Genomic DNA, 19,347 nt, shown 5'->3' on the forward strand with positions numbered 1-19,347 from the left:
TGCAACTGGATCCTGGACTTCCTGACGGGCCACCCCCAGGTGGTAAGGGTAGGCAACAACACATCTCCCATGCTGATCCTCAACACCGGGGCCCCTCAGGGGTGCGTGCGTAGTCCCCTCCTGTACTCTCTGTTCACCCACGACTGCGTGGCCAAGCATGACTCCAACACCATCATTAAGTTTGCTGACGACACACCTGATCACCGACAACAATGAGACAGCCTATAGGGAGGAGGTCAGAGACCTGGCAGTGTGGTGCCAGGACAATATCCTCTCCCTCAATGTGAGCAAGACAAAGGAGATTATCGTGGACTACAGGAAAAGGAGGGCTGAAAAGGCCCACATTAACATTGACTGGGCTGTAGTGGAGCGTGTCTAGTGTCCACATCACCAACAAACTATCATGATCCAAACACACCAAGAAGAGGGCACGACAATGCCTTTTGCCACTCAGGAGACTGAAAAGATTTGGCATGGGTCCCCAGATCCTCAATGTTCTACAGCTGCACCATCGAGAGCATCCTGACTGGTTGCATCAGTGCCTCGTATGGCAACTGCTCAGCATCCGACCGTAAGGCGCTACAGAGGGTAGATTGTACAGCCCAATATATCACTAGGGCCAAGCTTCCTGCCATCCAGGACCTACAGTACCAGTCAAAAGTTTGGATACACCTACTCATTCAAGGGTTTTTCTTGTCAGACATAATTTACAAAGGAAGCAGATCAGAGGCAGTAGAGATGGCCAGGGATGTTCTCTTGATAAGTATGTGAATTGGACCATTTTAAGCATTCAAAATGTAATGAGTACTTTTGGGTGTCAGGGAAAATGTATGGAGGAAAAAGTACATTGTTTTCTTTAGGAATGTAGTGAAGTAAAAGTTGTCATAAATATAAATAGGTAAGTACAGATACGACTTAAGTAGTACTTGAAAGTATTTTTACTTAAGTACTTTACACCACTGATCTAACACGGCCTCTCCAAATACACTAGCTGGTCAGGCAGGCTGTATTTGCTTGGGGGTGGACACATCTGGCAGCCAATATGGAAAAGTCAAACAGCAACATGTGGACCAGGGGTGGGCAAATAGTAACGTCAAATCAGAGAGCGACTACTGTACACTGTGCTGTTTGTCTTATGAGGGGGTGACTAACACTGGTTGAGACAGATTTTACACAGCTAAAGGTTCAGGCCTGGTTTAACTGTAGAGACTGTACCAAGGTGGTCTTACTGGGTTTTTTTCATGGAGTTGATTATCTTGTTATCTTAACACTGTTGAAATCGCTGTCTAATCACTGCAAGTGTGCTGGTAATTGTATTAATTATTATTAATCGATATCGACCATAAAAATGTATTTATATTCCCTTTCCGAGATAATTAATCAACAAATGACAGCAGTTTAAAGAGTGTACATTTTACGTTCTACCAACGTAACATTATGTCAGCTAGAGAGAATGGGTCCTTTGAGGCCACTTCATGTTGAAGTATAAAACATTTTAGGTGCATAACACACACTCTCTTAACATAGCTGAGGAGATGGGCACACACTGGTTTGAATGCAACGCCCTGAAATATTCAGTGCAGTTTGAGGAGAGTGGGTATATGCTGCTCTGCATTAGGCTATCGTGAGATGGTGTTGAAAAGATAATGATGTTAAACTGTAGAGAGGGTGGTATTGTTCTATAGACCAACATCCTATCCAAATGTAAATCATCAAGTTATGTTATGACGACATGTACAGTATTATATAGGTTAGGTACGAGGAATGAGTTATGTCACCCCCACCACTTCCATAGCTCCTATGCTGCAAAAATGTGCTCTGTTTAGCTTCAATATTTCTGCAGTCAGGATTGGATTGAATACCAGACTGGGTCATCTTCTGAAAGTCATTTCCCAAAACCCAGATTTTAGGGCACAACCTGTATTGTAGCTGGCCACCATGTCCAGAAACAAGTCCATATTTTCTGGAAGTAGCCCTGTTCAATACAATCACATTTTACCAGGGTATTTTTTATAGTCCTTCCTGTTTTAACAGACTCCCCTCTTCCTCCCCTAGAGAGTGTAGGAAAGTGGGTGACGACGGCTGGAAATAGCGCCCGTCGAGAACAGATGAATCAATGCTGCACCTTGTGCTTAATTAAAGATTAACGAGAAATTGGTTGGTGGTGCGGCGGAGGTTTCTAGAAGCCTTAACTTACTTCCCTGATTAGACTTGTGTAACGTTGGTTAATACTGCATGGTCCTGCTGAAAAAGTAATGACATCCGAGACAGTGGCAGAATCATTTTTCTGATGACTGCCTGTGTGAAATTTAGAGCCAATAAAGTGTTCGTATGAAAACTAAAGTTGCCCCATTGCCACTACTAAATCACTTACTAAGTCAGTTTTTATGAAATTGCTTTGAATAAATAATTAGGACCTCCCAAGAAGCATGGAACATGTTCAGTTTCTCTTCTCTCAAGCAACAGTTATAATTAGGTAGCCTATGCTTGTGCCAGTGGAAAAGCTACAGTATACACTGGTCCTTATTGGACCCAGTCGTTCATTGGTTTATATGCTGAACATGTTCATAATAATACTACAATATTTCTGTTATATTAAATCACACTGCAAACCACACTCCAACATTCCTCGCCATTTATAACACATCCAAAATTATTATAACAGGTGACATAATGTAAGCTAGTTAGGAGGACTGTATTATGGAGGCCTTTATAATGTGTAATGATCTATTGCCCAGCAGTGTTGGAGTAGGACCTCTTACTAACTCTGGGTCCTGAAGTCTGTATAGTAGTGAATTGTAGTGCTGACGTCTGTATAGTAGTGAATTGTAGTGCTGACGTCTGTATAGTAGTGAATTGTAGTGCTGACGTCTGTATAGTAGTGAATTGTAGTGCTGACGTCTGTATAGTAGTGAGGGGTAGTGTTGAAGTCTGTATAGTAGTGAGGGGTAGTGTTGAAGTCTGTATAGTAGTGAGGGGTAGTGTTGAAGTCTGTATAGTAGTGAGGGGTAGTGTTGAAGTCTGTATAGTAGTGAGTGGTAGTGTTGAAGTCTGTATAGTAGTGAGGGGTAGTGTTGAAGTCTGTATAGTAGTGAGGGGTAGTGTTGAAGTCTGTATAGTAGTGAGGGGTAGTGTTGAAGTCTGTATAGTAGTGAGGGGTAGTGTTGAAGTCTGTATAGTAGTGAGTGGTAGTGTTGAAGTCTGTATAGTAGTGAGTGGTAGTGTTGAAGTCTGTATAGTAGTGAATGGAAGTGTTGGTAGTGCTGAAGTCTGTATAGTAGTGAGGGGTAGTGTTGAAGTCTGTATAGTAGTGAGTGGTAGTGTTGAAGTCTGTATAGTAGTGAGTGGTAGTGTTGAAGTCTGTATAGTAGTGAATGGAAGTGTTGGTAGTGCTGAAGTCTGTATAGTAGTGAGGGGTAGTGTTGAAGTCTGTATAGTAGTGAGGGATAGTGTTGAAGTCTGTATAGTAGTGAGGGGTAGTGTTGAAGTCTGTATAGTAGTGAGGGGTAGTGTTGAAGTCTGTATAGTAGTGAGTGGTAGTGTTGAAGTCTGTATAGTAGTGAGTGGTAGTGTTGAAGTCTGTATAGTAGTGAGTGGTAGTGTTGAAGTATGTATAGTAGTGAGGGGTAGTGTTGAAGTCTGTATAGTAGTGAGGGGTAGTGTTGAAGTCTGTATAGTAGTGAGGGGTAGTGTTGAAGTCTGTATAATAGTGAGGGGTAGTGTTGAAGTCTGTATAGTAGTGAGGGGTAGTGTCGGAAGTCTGTATTGTAGTGAGTGGTAGTGTTGAAGTCTGTATTGTAGTAAGTGGTAGTGTTGGAAGTCTGTATAGTAGTGAGGGGTAGTGTTGAAGTCTGTATAGTAGTGAGGGGTAGTGTTGAAGTCTGTATAGTAGTGAGGGGTAGTGTTGAAGTCTGTATAGTAGTGAGTGGTAGTGTTGAAGTTGATGGGGTCAAATTGGGGTCATGATAGGGGCTGCACCAAATGTTTGATGAATTATAATTGATTATGCTTATGTTGTATTAATTGAAGGGGAGGGGCTATGGGACCCCTCCTCTACATTTATAGGGTCCTAGACTGCAGATTAACAATATATATTCATTGTAAGGTTTTAGAATTGTTCCACAGCCTCTTATAAAAAAATAGGGGGTCTGTGAGAAAGCATTTCAAAGATAAACACAGAACCCTGCAGGGGAGTAGAAGAGATAAGAGGCTAGTCAGACATACCTCTATAAATCAACTTGGGGGAGTGGACATTTACTGCTGAGGTCTTAGAAAACACTGGAACTATTGTATCTCTTGCAAGTTTGTATAGCTGTGTATTCATGGGCTTGTCTGAGGAGTAGCAGGTAATGATGTATGCAGTGACATCACAGGGGGTTGACTACAAGCATGATAAAAGCAACTTGGACTTTTCCTATGGGGCAGAACTCATGAGAGACATCAGTTGTATATGTGATGTTTGATCTTTGACTTCTGTCTACAGCTGTATTTTGATAAAAATTGTTATGATTTATAAGTGCACATTTTGAGTGTTCCTTATTTGTTAAGTAAACAAAACGGAGCACAGAAAAACAGAACCAAAAAAGTCTGTACAGTAGTACGTGGAAGTGTTGAAGTCTGTATTGTAGTGAGTGGTAGTGTTGAAGTCTGTATAGTAGTGAGTGGAAGTGTTGGAAGTCTGTATTGTAGTGAGTGGTAGTGTTGAAGTCTGTATAGTAGTGAGTGGTAGTGTTGAAGTCTGTATAGTAGTGAGTGGTAGTGTTGAAGTCTGTATTGTAGTGAGTGGTAGTGTTGCAGTCTGTATAGTAGTGAGTGGAAGTGTTGAAGTCGGTATAGTAGTGAGTGGTGCCCAGTGGCTTTGGGATATGACTTGTGCATTGTTCCCCCGTTACGTAACAGTGGCCCAGCACTTCACAGGGGCCCCAGTCGGACCCAGGAACAGAGTGGCCATGTCCCTGTTGCGTTGATGGATATCTTGATGGATGGCTTAAGTGGCATGGCTGTCAATGGAGTTATTCTGTGTTAGATGCAGGCCAGTGTGTAAGTGCCCGCTAGGACATCTCCGCCCCCTGGGTGGCGTTGTGTACTGTACGTTGTGGAAAGGTAAAGAGGGGGGGGGGGGGGGGGGGGGAATGAGCAGAGCAGATGTGCAAAATACTTATTATGGGAAGAGCTGAGGGATGGTATTTTTTTACTCTGCAGCCCAGTAAATATGGTGTGTGTGTGTGTGTGTGTGGTGTGTGTGTGTGTTTGTGTGGGCTTGTGAATGTGGGGGTAAACAGGTGGTGAAATGATAACACTCCTACATATCCGCTGAACAACAGAGAAGTGAGAGGAGGGCTCTTTCAAAGCACACCTGCTCTGCCTTTGTTCCCCTTGACAATTTACTGTCAGAGGTTGTAAAAGCCAAATCAAATAGAATTTCTCAGAACAACGAGCCCACAGAAAACAACACTAGACTATCGAGGACCGTGATCAGGTAACACCATCAAATGTCACTTGTCAGGCATTAGTAATCAATCATAATGAAATGACACTTGTCAGGCAGAAGTAATCAATCATCATTAAATCTAATCTGCAGTCTTCCAATCGTAGAATTATATTTCTATACGTACAAAAACATGACTCTATGATGTAATGCAGACAGAGGAACAACATTCATCTATGTTACATGGAGCTCCGTTTGACATAATGATGTAATTGCAGGGGGTTGTTAGGCCGCATAAGTCATAATATGAAAGGGATCAGTATCGTGAAGAAGATAATAGCGTTGACATCCCGCACTTCCATACCACTCCCTCTGTTGCACCCCCAAATGTAATATAGCCTACTGAACTTTTCTTCAAAGGCAATTAACATCTGCCAAATATTTCAGGTGGACAATCGGTATTTCAATCTGTATTCAAACAAACACATCAAACTTTGACGGTGGCCGTGCGACCGTTAATAAAACTCTCAAAACTTTTTTTTGTCACTCCCACACAAATAGCATTTGACATACATAATCCCAAGTGCCTCATTATGCCATTACACCATCCCCTTTTTAAAGCTGTTTAGTGGTGTTTTCGCCATCACTGGTCTAGGTTTTTTTTTATGAGGCCCTTTTCATTGCCTTCTGCAGAAGCCGTTTGCGCTGCCTGCCTGCATGCCACTCCTGTCTGCTAGTTGGTGCCTGGGCTGGCTTCAAAGAGCTCCTGTCTCCTGGTGATAATGAATGCAGCGTGTCTGCCTCTCCGTGCCATGGCCCACTGTCAATCTGTTCCCACAATCTCCGTTTACACACCGTTACTGTAAACTCAATGAGCTCTGAGCTCAGCCCTCATAGTCCTCTTTCACTGTGTAGCAGCTATTGAGTTTTCCAGTTGCCTTCGGAGTTGTGTTAATTGTGTTTTTGAATGTCTTTTGTCGTCTATTTTCCTGTAAAGTGTATGAGGATGTTCAATCCTTTAACTATGTAAATGTTTTAATGCTCTTTTGAATATAGTTTGATTTGTTCACTTCCATGTTTGCTGTTAATGGTCAGTCGCTGAATGTACTCACTTCAACGTCCATCATGGCATGAACTTATAGCAACTCTATGCCCCACAGGGAGTCACGAGGACTCAGTAAATATGGTGAGTCAGAAATGCGACCTAATTCTATCCAATTCAAATGACTGTCTGTATGACGACTCAACAGTTATGACCAGTCAAGGCCGAGAGTAGGCTAATGCAGACGTACGGTATTAGCTAGCGTTGACTGAAGAATGCAACACACAGACGGAGAAATAAATGAATAACGTAGGTAAACCGAGTCATCAAAACAAAAAAAGGATCCCTTTCAAAAGTGACCACACTGTGTTTATTGCCGGGTCGAAGGGATCCGACTTAAGAGGCATTATTTATGGCTCCTGCCCACCCCTACCTGCTAGCTCTCTCTCCACTCTGTTTGGTCTCCACATAAAAGAGGGTTGCCAGGTGAACAAAGCAATGGTTTGACAGGGCTTTGGACACCTGTGGTTGACCAAACCGTTCAATCAGCAAGGAGTTGAGTGAGGCTGTAGTCATGCATGTAACTTACAAAAAAACGAATTGGGTTATTAGAGAGAATTGTACCTTATTAGAGGCTAGTGATGGTACCGTTTAAGTAGAGAACTGTTATGAACGCAGTATGCAAATATGATTGAAATATGATGTGTAATGTTTAGATATTGGCGTGGTTATAGGCCTTCAGGCTTGTGGCATACAAACAAACTTCTCTACCTGCGCCACTTGTCATACATTCAGTATATTCTTAGTGCCACAGAATACTGTCAAAAAAGTTCCCCTGTTGCTTAGATACAGTAAAGATGAACACACACTGCTTCAATTTCACCATCTCAAGATGATGAGGGGTGAGCTGGTGACATAGGAATTTGAGACAACAGAGATACCTAAGAGAGGTCTCAAAATCTGTGTCAGTGGGAATAACAAGACCATAAAAGATATTTAGATCGACATCAAAACACAAATTCTTCTCTGACTCCCGTGTTGCCATGGGAACATGACTCATCAAAACAACTCACACAGCTTACCTGTAGCAGCTGGAGGCGACTCATGAGAGCTATTTTCACACTGCTTTGTCTGCCAGCACACTGTTAGGCAGTACTAAGCTTTGATTTTCAATAACATTTCACACCAGATGTCTCATAAAACACAGAAGAGACACTCACTCCAAAACTACTGGCTGGAGTGAAGGTTATATGGCTGTTAAGACCATTATTCTGTGAGATGAGGTACTGTGCTGTTCTATGATTGTTCAGGCTAGTTAGGGCAGTTTGGGGTAAAATAATGATACGAAGTACTCTCAAAGGTGAGAAGCAACAGTCAAAGGAGGGTGAACATGTAATGAATATGACAGAATTTCTCACGCCACATATCAGAGAGCCAATGCTGTTACACAAAATATCTATCTGTCTGAACATTCCAAATGGTTGTGCCCTGTTGAATGTGGCCCAGATCAAAGTCCAATTTTGGGGTGGAGTTCCCCTTTAAATATAGAATGCAAGGACCTCATTATTTTTTATGGATTGTTGTTTTCCCATCTTTCTTCAAGTCTTTGTTATGCCATTTGCTTCTTTCAAGGTAGCTATTAAAAATGACAACCCAGTGTCTTGTTCACAGTCAGCTGACAAATAAACAAAGGTTAAATAAAGTGTCACACATCTATGTATAGGCAGTTTAATGTCAGTATGCTAGACTTGGAAGCTGTTATGAGTTTATTGTTCTAGTGTCTGGGGTTTCAGGTATGTTGGCATACACTGCTCTGTAAGGTAGATCTGCTATAGGCAGGCCATCTGTCCCTGGCTGCTATTTCCTGTAAACAATACACAGAGCTGCCAATCAACATCAATCTACCGCAGAGCCATATATTTATATGCTAAATAAATACATATACAGCCGAGAGTGTGCAAAGCTGTCACCAAGGCAAAGGGTGGCTACTTTGAAGAATGTAAAATATATTTTGATTTGTTTAACACAGTTTTGATAACTACATGATTCCGCATGTGTTATTTCATAGTTTTGATGTCTTCACTATTATTCTACAATGTAGTAAATAATAAAAATAAAGAAAAACTCTCGAATGAGTAGGTGTGACAACTTTTGACTGGTACTGTATATTTTATGTAAATGTATGGCTCTGGCCTAGCCTATAGCTGCACTCCCATTGGCTACGTTTCTATTACTTTCCACTCAGGTTCGAATGGCATAAGATATACTGTATGCGAATCAGTGTCTTAGGATTATGTTGATTGTATGTCAAAAAATGAGATTTTGTTGACTTCTTATAAGTGTATGGCATGCATCCTAACATCAATGTCTAGTATTGAGCTGTCTTTCCAATGCGGACTCAACACTGACGAAGAACTAAGTGATTGGATGATTCCATAATAATCAAGTGAAGTATGACCTTAATTTGCAGAACTATAGGCCTACTTTCAAAGTGTCTCAAAGATCAGACATGGATCCATACATTATGGTGTCATGTCCCTTGAGGGTGTGGAAAAAATGACAGGCTTTAGGGTTAAATTACCTTATAACCTTATATCCCTAGCCCTCAGTAATAGCTCTATCTCCTCAAACTGGCTCAATACTACATGGGCTGACCTCTGACCCTTTTGATTGACTATATTATAAAATAAGCAGGACCTCATCTTAGTTTATAGATGTGTGCCCTGAATGGTCCGATAAGATCTTAGACATATATTGGATTCACCTACTGTGCCCTCAGTAATTATTTGGACACTTTTATTATTTGGCTCTATTCTCCAAAAGTTTGGATGTGAAATCAAACAATGACTTTGAGGTTAAAGTGCAGACTGAGCTTCAATTTGAGGGTGTTTTCATCCATATTGGGAAAACCGATTAGAACTTACAGAACTCTTTGTACATAGTCACCCCATTTTAGGGTGCCAAAAGTATTTGGACAAATTCACTTTTTTGTGTACCCGATACGGATTAAAATGCCCTCAAATTAAAGTTGCCAGTCTGCACTTTAACCTCATTAGTCATTATTTGATTTCAAATCCAAACTTTTGGAGTATAGAGCCAAAATAAGAAAATATGCTTAACTGTCCCAATAATTACACTGTATTTCTAACTGTTTTATGTTTTTCAAACATTTTCATAATTTTTTATTTAATATTTATTTAACTAGGCAAGTCAGTTAAGAACACATTCTTATTTACAATGACGGCCTACACCGGCCAAACCCGGGAGATGATGGGCCAATTGTGCGCCGCCCTATGAGACTCCCAATCACGGCCAGTTGTGATACAGGATGTAGAAACGTGTCATTTCCCTATTGCCACTAGGAACAGACAGGGGTAAGGCATGTCACTTTTCTAACAGGCTCTAAAGTGTACTCTGCTCTAAGGGGATGCTCATGCCAACTACACTTGTAAGTTGTATCCGTCTACATAGAGGCAGCTTTTCTTGGAATACATTTTTTGTATACTGTTGATTCTGTAGGTTTTCTCGGAAGCCTGCTGTTCTATAGGGGACTTCCCAAGATACCTTTTCCCTGACCCTAAAAGGGTTCTTCAGCTGTGCCATAGGATAACCCTCTGAAGAACCCTTTTTGGTTCCTGGTAGAATCATTTTGGTTCAGGTAAAAACCTTTTGAGTTCCATGTTGAACTCTTTACACAAAGGGTTCTACATGGAACCCAAAATAATTCTACCTGGAACCACAAAGGGTTCTACCTGGAACCACAAAGGGTTATCTTATGGGACAGTCGCGCGACCCTTTTTGAACCCTTTTTTATAAGAGTGTACTTCACAAAAGGCTTCTATGTTAAGGTTGCTATGGTATAGGTACACACCAACTGACATCCCAGTTACATTATCAGCCTTCGGGGAATAACGGGGAAATGACGCCACTTCTTTTGGTCATCTGAAGCACTTTAGTTACTCTACTAAGGTGCCATGTCTGTTGGTTTGTGTGAAGCTCAACCATGGTTACAAAACAGATAACGTACATTCTCACACCTGAATGGTGAGATCCATTTTTAGTTGGTGCCAACTGTGTGAATCCACCTGCTTGCACATCCACTATTGTAAGTGGGGTGATGTCAACCCACTGGACACAGACGTTAATTCCACATCTATTCCACATTGGTTCAGCGTAATTTCATTGAAATGGGATGGAAACAACGTTGATTCAGCCAGTGTGTGCCCAGTGGGAAGTGTGCAATCCCCATTAGTCTAGCCTGTCAAACATGTACCGTCTTTTATGGATTTATGCACTTTCACTCTTCAGTAAGTCCTCATAGATCCTGTGAACAAAGAAAGACCATCAATCATATTGCAGAGCCCTCCTTTAACGAGGTCACCGTCAGTGTAAACTCAGAGCTGTTGTCTTTAAATAGCAGGGCTAACAAATCCAACTACGTGAACTGTGCAATCCACCACACACACACACACACACACACACACACACACACACACACACACACACACACACACACACACACACACACACACACACACACACACACACACACACACACACACACACACTCCCCCAGGACCCTTCAAATTGTGTCTCATTGCTGCTATTGAGGAGTTATGTGAGCTATAGTACCTTAACCTCATCGGGGCTGGTGATATTACTAGTCTACAGTAACTAGCGGACTGGTTCAGAACTGGAAATGGTCAAGATTCAGAACTTCATTGCCATACCAACTGAAGTGGTTGGGAATTTGACTTAGTGCAGCTCATAAAAACCGGTACAAAAGATTCATATTAATTTGCAGAGCCTATACATACAATAGCGACAGTACATGGTAATGCATACTGTATTTAATATTTTAACACTACATGGTATTGCATACTGTATTTTATATTTGAACAGTACATTTACCATATTATTGATTGTAATGCTAAGTGCCAGATGGACTCTGTGGGGGCTGGATTTGATTACGCCTTGTGGAATAATAAAAAAAAATGAAAAATACAATTGGACTAGCAAAAACCATAGCTATAAGAGACTGTCTGACCTTATTGGACCCCATTGGCTGATGCCTCATATCTGTTGTCCATTACAGTGCTGCTATTCTGGCGTTTGGAGTTCTGGAATATCAAAGCTGTTAAACTTCACTTTATGTTTGATAAAATATACTGTATTTACATCATTGCGGCTGCCGATGAGGCTTATAGTAGTAAGGTTGCACATCATCATCATCATCATCAGGATGGGTTTTTCAGATCCCCATAGAACATTTACTTCATTAGCATCAGTGATGAGTTAATTAGTCTCTGGCATGTAAATTATGCTAGTAGGCTGCTAGGGATGTGCTCTACTTTCCCTCCAGATGAGGTAAGAGTCATCATTTCTATGGTACCCTCTCTTTGACATGCCCATCTCCAGTGAAATATTACATCATATTATAATGAAGGAATCTAACTATTGTGGCTGCATGGTTTTAAGCAATGAAGTTATGTGCCTTCTCTTACAACCATGAATTCCTAATAGGCCATTATTGGTGATATGCATTTTTTTTACTACTAAACACGTGAGACATATTTCAGTTGTAACACCCTTACACAATTGCTAAGGGTTAGTGAATAATTAATGAGAGTGAACATATATATTAGCCTGTTTCCTTACGCGCCCCTCCAATGTGCACAGGGTGTCCTTTGACCACGGGAGACGCGCCAAACTATTGGATATCCCTCATGTAGGCCTATCATTGCGTCGTGTCGCTTCGCCACTATCGACTTGGGAAAGTGTCATCAATAGATAAGGATGAAGGGAAGTTGTTTCTGTGAATAAAAAATACTCATTATATCTATGTTCTGATGTGTATGACCTCACAAACACACTCGTAAATGACTAAAATAACGAATGAGTCAATGGAGGAACCAAAATAACTTCCCAATGTTGTAAAACTCCATGGATGACGTTCTATTTTTCCTCACGTGATAGCTAATTGTAATATTAACATTCAAACGACTTTCCACTAGACACGTCAGGCTCCAAACAGTCATCTTGTTTAGTACGCATGTTCTGCGCACAAAGGCAGTGGCGTGCGTCGCAGTCCCACTTTTTTCATGCTGAGGTAGTCGTAGAAGGGAGCGGAGATACGAAACACTTGCCCATGTGTTACCCAAACGCTCAGTTACACATACCATCAAATTCTGTTACAAATACTTGTGTGTTGTGGGAGTAGAAAACACCATAAGTTTAAAGAAACGAAATGGTCTGGCGCTCGAGGGACGCGCGCGGTCTCCCCACTTCAGCACTCTGGACAGCGCTCCACCAACTTGGAGACGGCGAAACTAGTAGGAGTTCAATTCTGGAATGAGGACCTTGGAGATAAACGACGGTGGAATCATGGTGGATATTAAGTGTATATTTTCTACAGGTGCATGCAAAACGCAAGTGGACTTTTTCAAGTGAGACATGGACTTTGCGGATATTATCTTCACGTTGTTCATTGTTGTGGTCGCAATTGTCTCGTTGTTGTCGAACTTGCTGGTGCTGCTATGTTTTGTCCAGAGCACCGAGATCCGCCGACAGGTACCGGGTATATTCATCATGAACCTGTCTTTTTGCAACATACTTATCACCCTTTTAAACATGCCATCGACATTGGTGGGGATTGTCAGAAACCACCAGCCTTTTGGGGATTGCCTTTGCCATACAGTGAGCTTTCTGGAGACCTTTTTGACTGCGAACACTATGTTGAGTATGGCAGCACTCAGTATAGACCGCTGGATAGCAGTGGTGTTCCCCTTGAGTTACTCCAGTAAAATGCGCTACAAGGACGCAGTGATCATGATGTGCTACTCGTGGCTCCACTCCCTCACGTTTTCCCTCATCGCCCTCCTGTTCTCCTGGGTTGACTATAGCCACATTTACGCCTCGTGCACATTGCATTTGAGCGAGGAGAGCGACAGGATCAAGTTTACAATTTTCACCGTCGTTTTCCACGCCAGTAGTTTCATGCTCTCCCTGCTGATCCTGTGCTTCACGTATTTGAAGGTGCTAAAAGTTGCACGCTTCCACTGCAAGAGGATTGACGTTATAACCATGCAGACGCTGTTCTTGCTGGTGGATATTCACCCATCGTACGTATGCTCCTTTACTTAAGAGGTGTGCGATCAATAGCCGTTACAATGGGTAATGTTAGCTTTACAGTAGGCTATAGGTTATAGATTCAAACCTGGGGCAACATGCTTCCTGTTGGTGTTCATTTAATTAAATTCAACGTAGAATGTTTTGTCATTTATTCTGCTGGACTAATATCAGTTCATTCCTATTTTCAGTGTGAAACAAAGGTGCCTGGTAGAACAAAAGAGAAGGAAACAGAGAGCCACCAAGAAAATCAGCATTTTCATTGGGTCATTCATCATCTGTTTTGCTCCCTATGTTATTACGAGGTAAGTGGGTTTCCAGTCAACTGGGATACAGGCAGCTGAACAAACAGGAGGTTCATTCACCTACCTTATTAAACACATTATCAAAGGGGTTACTATAGAGGTTGTGAGATTAACACATCCCCAGGTGAACACACTTTGATAATAAAACGGGGTTTATAAACAGTAGAGATATAGGCTATCATCGAAGGGTTTACTCTGTTTAATAACTTTGCCACCCAGCAAAATAACAGAAAAATGATCAACATGATTCAGTTGAAAGGTGAGGCAGGTCTCATGTGAGGTTGAGCAATGCACAAATGAAGCTTTCATTCAATTTCACCCGATGAGTTTTTGTTGTTGCGCCGTTTATGATCTCCATCCGTATCTGATACAGCCTTCATTAAACCATCAATTATCTGTCATGTCATTTCACTGGACTACCGTGTCATTTCCACCAACACACAGCATGACCTAGAGCAGCTGATTCAAATAACCAATTCTTCATCGAGCTTTGATTTATTTGAATCGGCTGTGTAGTCATGGGGCAAAAACTGAGTTTGGAAAAGCTTGGCCTAGAGGGAATATAGTATTGTAGTTTTACATTTGACATTTTAGTTATTTAGCAGACTCTCTTATCCAGAGCGACTTACAGGAACAATGAGGGTTAAGTGCCTTGCTCAAGGGCATATCGGCAGATTTCTCCTAGTCATCTCGGGGATTCAAACCAGCAACCCCCCCCCCCCCCACACACACATATTGCAAGCAAAACAGTTTAGTGGCCCACCTCTTGATAATGGAGAGCATTTTGTTTATTTTATCGTTAATTTTGTGCAATTCTATACATTTTGCCATGGGCTGTGGAGAAAATGTTGCTGTTTTAAAGCAAGTTTGCTGCAATTCTACACATTTTTGCCATGGGGTGGAAATAAATGTTTGCAGTTTTAATATGAGACTGACTAACAAAATCAATGGGGGTCCCCCGGCCGGTAATTTGATAACACATTTAGATAGCTGGCCACTAAACTAACTTAGCAATCAAACAAATGTTAGCTGACATGGGCTAATTGACTGACTATCAGTGACTGACATAACAAGAGGATAACTGCTGATGCACTACCAAATGTAGAAATTGCATCTTGTGTATTCTACTATTCTGAGTCCCCCCCCTCAAAAAAAATAAATAAAAATGACTTTTTGGGGAAATTGACCTTTCACCCTCTGTGCACCCTCTGGAAATAGTCAGAATGAGCTGAAGAAGGGAAAATAGAGGATAAATCCTGGAAATAAGCAGCTCTCACTCAACTGCTTCATTGGCATTCCTGCATATACCTACGGGCAAGAATATTGTAGCAATGCTCAGTTTATACATATTTATTTTGAGGAAATATGTTCATACATTATTATTTCCTAACGTATAAGGCTTGTTGCCAAAGCTGTTTTTCTGGCCCATCCGTAAATCCTCATTTATTCTATTCTACCTTGTAACCTTAGAGCCTCATGGCATTTCATAGAATACCAACTGAATTATCACCAAACACTCTCAAAAGCAAACAGAACAACTGCCTGCAAGATAAATACCATGCTTTGAATATTGGATAACTTTTACCCTTTCTAAAAGGCCATTTGCGAATTCTAACTTGACCTCTGCCTTCTCCTCAGGTTGACCGAGCTGCTTCCCTTCGTGGGCATCAACCGCCACTGGGGAATTGTCAGTAAGTGCCTAACATATAGCAAGGCGGCGTCCGACCCCTTTGCCTACTCCCTCCTGCGTCTACAGTACAAGAAGGTCCTGGTTACCGTTGTCAACCGGCTGCTGCGCCGTGACCTGTACCCCTCATCTGGCCACAACAGCTCTCTGGACACGGAGAACGACTACTCTCTCCAGAGGATCAGTTAATGTCACCATTATGGACATCACAAATATACCACAGACAGACAGACCCCAAATAAAGGTTTCCTCATGGAAAGAGGGAGGGAGGTGAGAAAGAGATGGGAGAAAAGGGGATTGTAGGAAATAGGAGAGAGCGAGAGAGAGAAAGAGAGGTTGTGGGAGGGGAAGAGGTGGATAGAAGGAGACAGCAGGAAAACAGGCAGGGTAGATGGAGGAAGAGAGGGCAAGACGGATAGACTGCACAGAGAATGATCGCGTTCAGGGACATTTGCTCCAGACGATATTGGTAAACAAGGGAGTCTGATGATCCATGATTCACTGGCAGACACACACACATACACGCCCAGAGCCAGAATCAAATGAATCAATGTTATTGAATCAGCCAGGGGTTCGGTTGATTCCTAATGGGAGGGATCACTCCACTAGAGAATGCTAGTGGGCTCTTATAACATAATAACCTCTTTATAAAGCAGATGTCATAGCCACATTTACAGACCTTTTGACACCCACATAGAATATAGGAACGGGCTGTTAAGGTTATTCATCTCTCGTGGACAGATGCACCTAACATAAATGGTAGTAGAAGCTGTTGACAGACTGTGGGATGCCATGACTAACGAGGAACTTTGTTCGGGTACGCTGATTTTTCATCACTGACCACTTGGACAAATCACGATTTTTGCAGGTGCTCGCATCGTTCGAATTTCGGAAGGGGAGGGGACATTTTGGGTCACAGACTTACCCGTTACTGTCTGAGAGTTTTCATATAGAGGGGTGGAGACTTTGCTGGTCTCATTAACATATTTTATAACACGTCTCCCCCAGAACTTAATGGAGGATCTGACAAATCTCGCAAGATGTTCTTTCTGGGTGTCCGAGGTTATGTACTGTCAACGGTACAGAGTGGAAGACTGGAAAGCTTAGCTAGGGGCTGACCAGTAGCCATTCGGGCACTGGTGCGATTTCAAGGGGCATCAATTAACTTCTTGAAGTTAAAATATGTGAACTTTCAATGAATGGTACTTGCTGTGGCAAATGCTGCCAACTAGATAGCCATGTTATGTAGCCTATGGACTGGGTTTTAGACTACTACTGCAGTTGCTCACAATTTCACATCAATCACTGGATATTGATGCACTTTGTATTTCTCTCAGAGCTACTAGTTATAACAGCCAAAGGCAAATGCCATCATGTTTACTATGATAGCGTGTTGTAACTGAATGTACTGCAGGTATTAAGATCATTTTGACTGAAATGGATTTGTACTATTGTGTATATTGTAATACTTTATTCTGCCAGGTGATTGCTGGAAATGTTTATATGGATATTTATAAATACCGGATGTTATCTTTATCAAACTATTTTGCACTGTATGAGAAACCATAATATGTATTTGTTTAAATGATCTTCAAATAAAAGAGATGTTCTATAGCAGAAGAATGTTACGTTATGTTCAAGTAAGTGCTTTAAAACACGTTATTGTGTTCGTGCCAGAATTCAATATATGACTGTTTGGCTTTTCAATAGTTGCTTTATCAGAACCTGATTCTTTTTAGATGCACCCAGCACATGTGTATTTCATTCTGCGGGCCTATGCCACTTGCTGTACTTTGGCAGTGTGTGAGTAAAGCTGTTGGTGAAAAATGTGCAATAAAGCTGTCAAATAACAAGCATCCTTTGATATATATATGGCCATATGACAAGACATGTAGAAGCATATCTAATATCTAATGTCAATCTGGGGATTTCATGTTGACAGATTCATCACCAGCTGTTTTGCAGGTGCCAGAGGCTGTTCAATGTTTGTGCCACCACACCTCAAATAATCCAATAGGAATGTCAAGTAGTAGGATATGTAGGAGAGAGTGTGGTAAATTGGGCCATTTAAAATTTTTTTACATTCAGCATCACTCCTTCAAGGGCAATATAGTGTTCTTTCTAACAAAAGTATATACATATATAGTGCCCTCCATTATTATGGGGACAGTAAAGCATTTTTTTCTATACTCCAAAAGTTTGGATTTGAAATCAAACAATGACTATGAGGTTAAAGGTCAGACTGAGCTTTTCATCCATTTCGAGTGATCCGTTTAGAAATTACACTTTTTGTACATAGTCCCCCATTTTACGGGAGCAAAATCATTGGGACAAATTAACTTATATGTGTATTAAAGTAGTCAAAAGTCAAGCATTTAGTACCATATTCATAGCACACAATGACTCCATCAAGCTTGTGACTCTACACAAGCTTGATGGAGTCATTGATGGGGTGGCAGGTAGCCTAGTGGTTAGAGCGTTGGGCCAGTAATCAAAAGGTTGCTAGATCGAATGCCCGAGCTGAAAATATGTCGTTCTACCCCTGAACAAGGCAGTTAACCCACTGTTCCTAGGCCGTCATCGTAAATAAGAATTTGTTCTTAACTGACTTGCCTAGTTAAATAAATACACATTTGAATGCATTTGCTCTATGCTTTGGTTGTAGATTGTATATTGTGTCCAATAGAAATTAATAGTAAATCATGTTATTGTGCCATTTTGGAGTCACTTCTATTGTAAGTAATATAATGTGTTTCTAAACACTTCCACATTAATGTGGATGCTACCATGATTACGGATAGTCCTCAATGAATCGTGAATAATGATGAGTGAAAAAAGTTAGACGCACAAATATCATACCCCAAGTCATGCTAACCTCTCACCATTACAATAACGGGGAGATTAGATTTTTTGGGGGGTATGATATTTGTACAAGAAGGTCCTGGTTACCGTTGTCAACCGGCTGCTGTGCCGTGACCTGTACCCCTCATCTGGCCACAACAGCTCTCTGGACACGGAGAACGATTACACTCTCCAGAGGATCAGTTAATGGCAACATTTTGTCCCAATACTTTTGCTCCTCTAAAATGGGGGGATTATTTACAACAAGTTCTGTCATTTCTACACGGTTCACCCGATATGGATGAACTTCAACCTCATAGTCATTGTCTGATTTCAAATCCAAACTTTTGAAGTATAGAGCCAAAAGAAGAAAAATGCTTCACTGTCACAAAATATTACAGAGGGCACTGTATTTCAGGATGTTGTGTATCTCTGGAAATCAGAATTAATGTAAACATTACAGATTTGAAAACATAGCTTGTCCAAAAAAAAGTGGTCTCTTGGCACAACATACCCCGGGTATGGGGTAAGTTAAGCAGCGGGACAGGGTAAGTTAAGCAGCGGGACAGGGTAAGTTAAGCAGCGTGTCAGGGTAAGTTAAGCAGCGGGACAGGGTAAGTTAGGCAGCGGGACAGGGTAAGTTAAGCAGCGGGACAGGGTGAGTTAAGCAGCGGGACAGGGTGAGTTAAGCAGCGGGACAGGGTAAGTTAAGCAGCGGGACAGGGTAAGTTAAGCAGCGGGACAGGGTGGGTTAAGCAGCGGGACAGGGTGGGTTAAGCAGCGGGACAGGGTAAGTTGAGCAGCATGACAGGGTAAGTTGGGCAGCGGGACAGGGTAAGTTGAGCAGCGGGACAGGGTTAGTTAAGCAGCGCGTCAGGGTAAGTTAAGCAGCGGGACAGGGTAAGTTAAGCAGCGG

General features: G+C 41.7%; 1 protein-coding gene across 1 annotated transcript; it reads left to right on the top strand.

Annotated features, from left to right (window-relative positions):
• Positions 1–12,600: 12,600 nt before the first annotated feature.
• Positions 12,601–17,446, top strand: LOC106608662 (G-protein coupled receptor 26). The gene is made up of 3 exons (XM_014206754.3): positions 12,601–13,591; positions 13,790–13,903; positions 15,542–17,446. The coding sequence occupies exons 1-3, from the start codon at positions 12,924–12,926 to the stop codon at positions 15,777–15,779; spliced, it is 1,020 nt and encodes a 339-aa protein (XP_014062229.1). The 5' UTR covers positions 12,601–12,923; the 3' UTR covers positions 15,780–17,446.
• Positions 17,447–19,347: the final 1,901 nt, after the last annotated feature.

This window comes from Salmo salar, chromosome 07 (assembly GCF_965601325.2).
Source record: "Salmo salar chromosome 07, fSalSal1, whole genome shotgun sequence".
Lineage (NCBI taxonomy): Eukaryota > Metazoa > Chordata > Actinopteri > Salmoniformes > Salmonidae > Salmo > Salmo salar.

Coding starts and splice junctions, on each gene's coding strand:
- LOC106608662 (XM_014206754.3), top strand. CDS start 12,924: ATGGACTTTGCGGATATTATCTTCACGTTGTTCATTGTTGTGGTCGCA. Junction 13,592..13,789: donor CTGGTGGATATTCACCCATC/GTACGTATGCTC, acceptor TCCTATTTTCAG/TGTGAAACAAAGGTGCCTGG. Junction 13,904..15,541: donor GCTCCCTATGTTATTACGAG/GTAAGTGGGTTT, acceptor CCTTCTCCTCAG/GTTGACCGAGCTGCTTCCCT.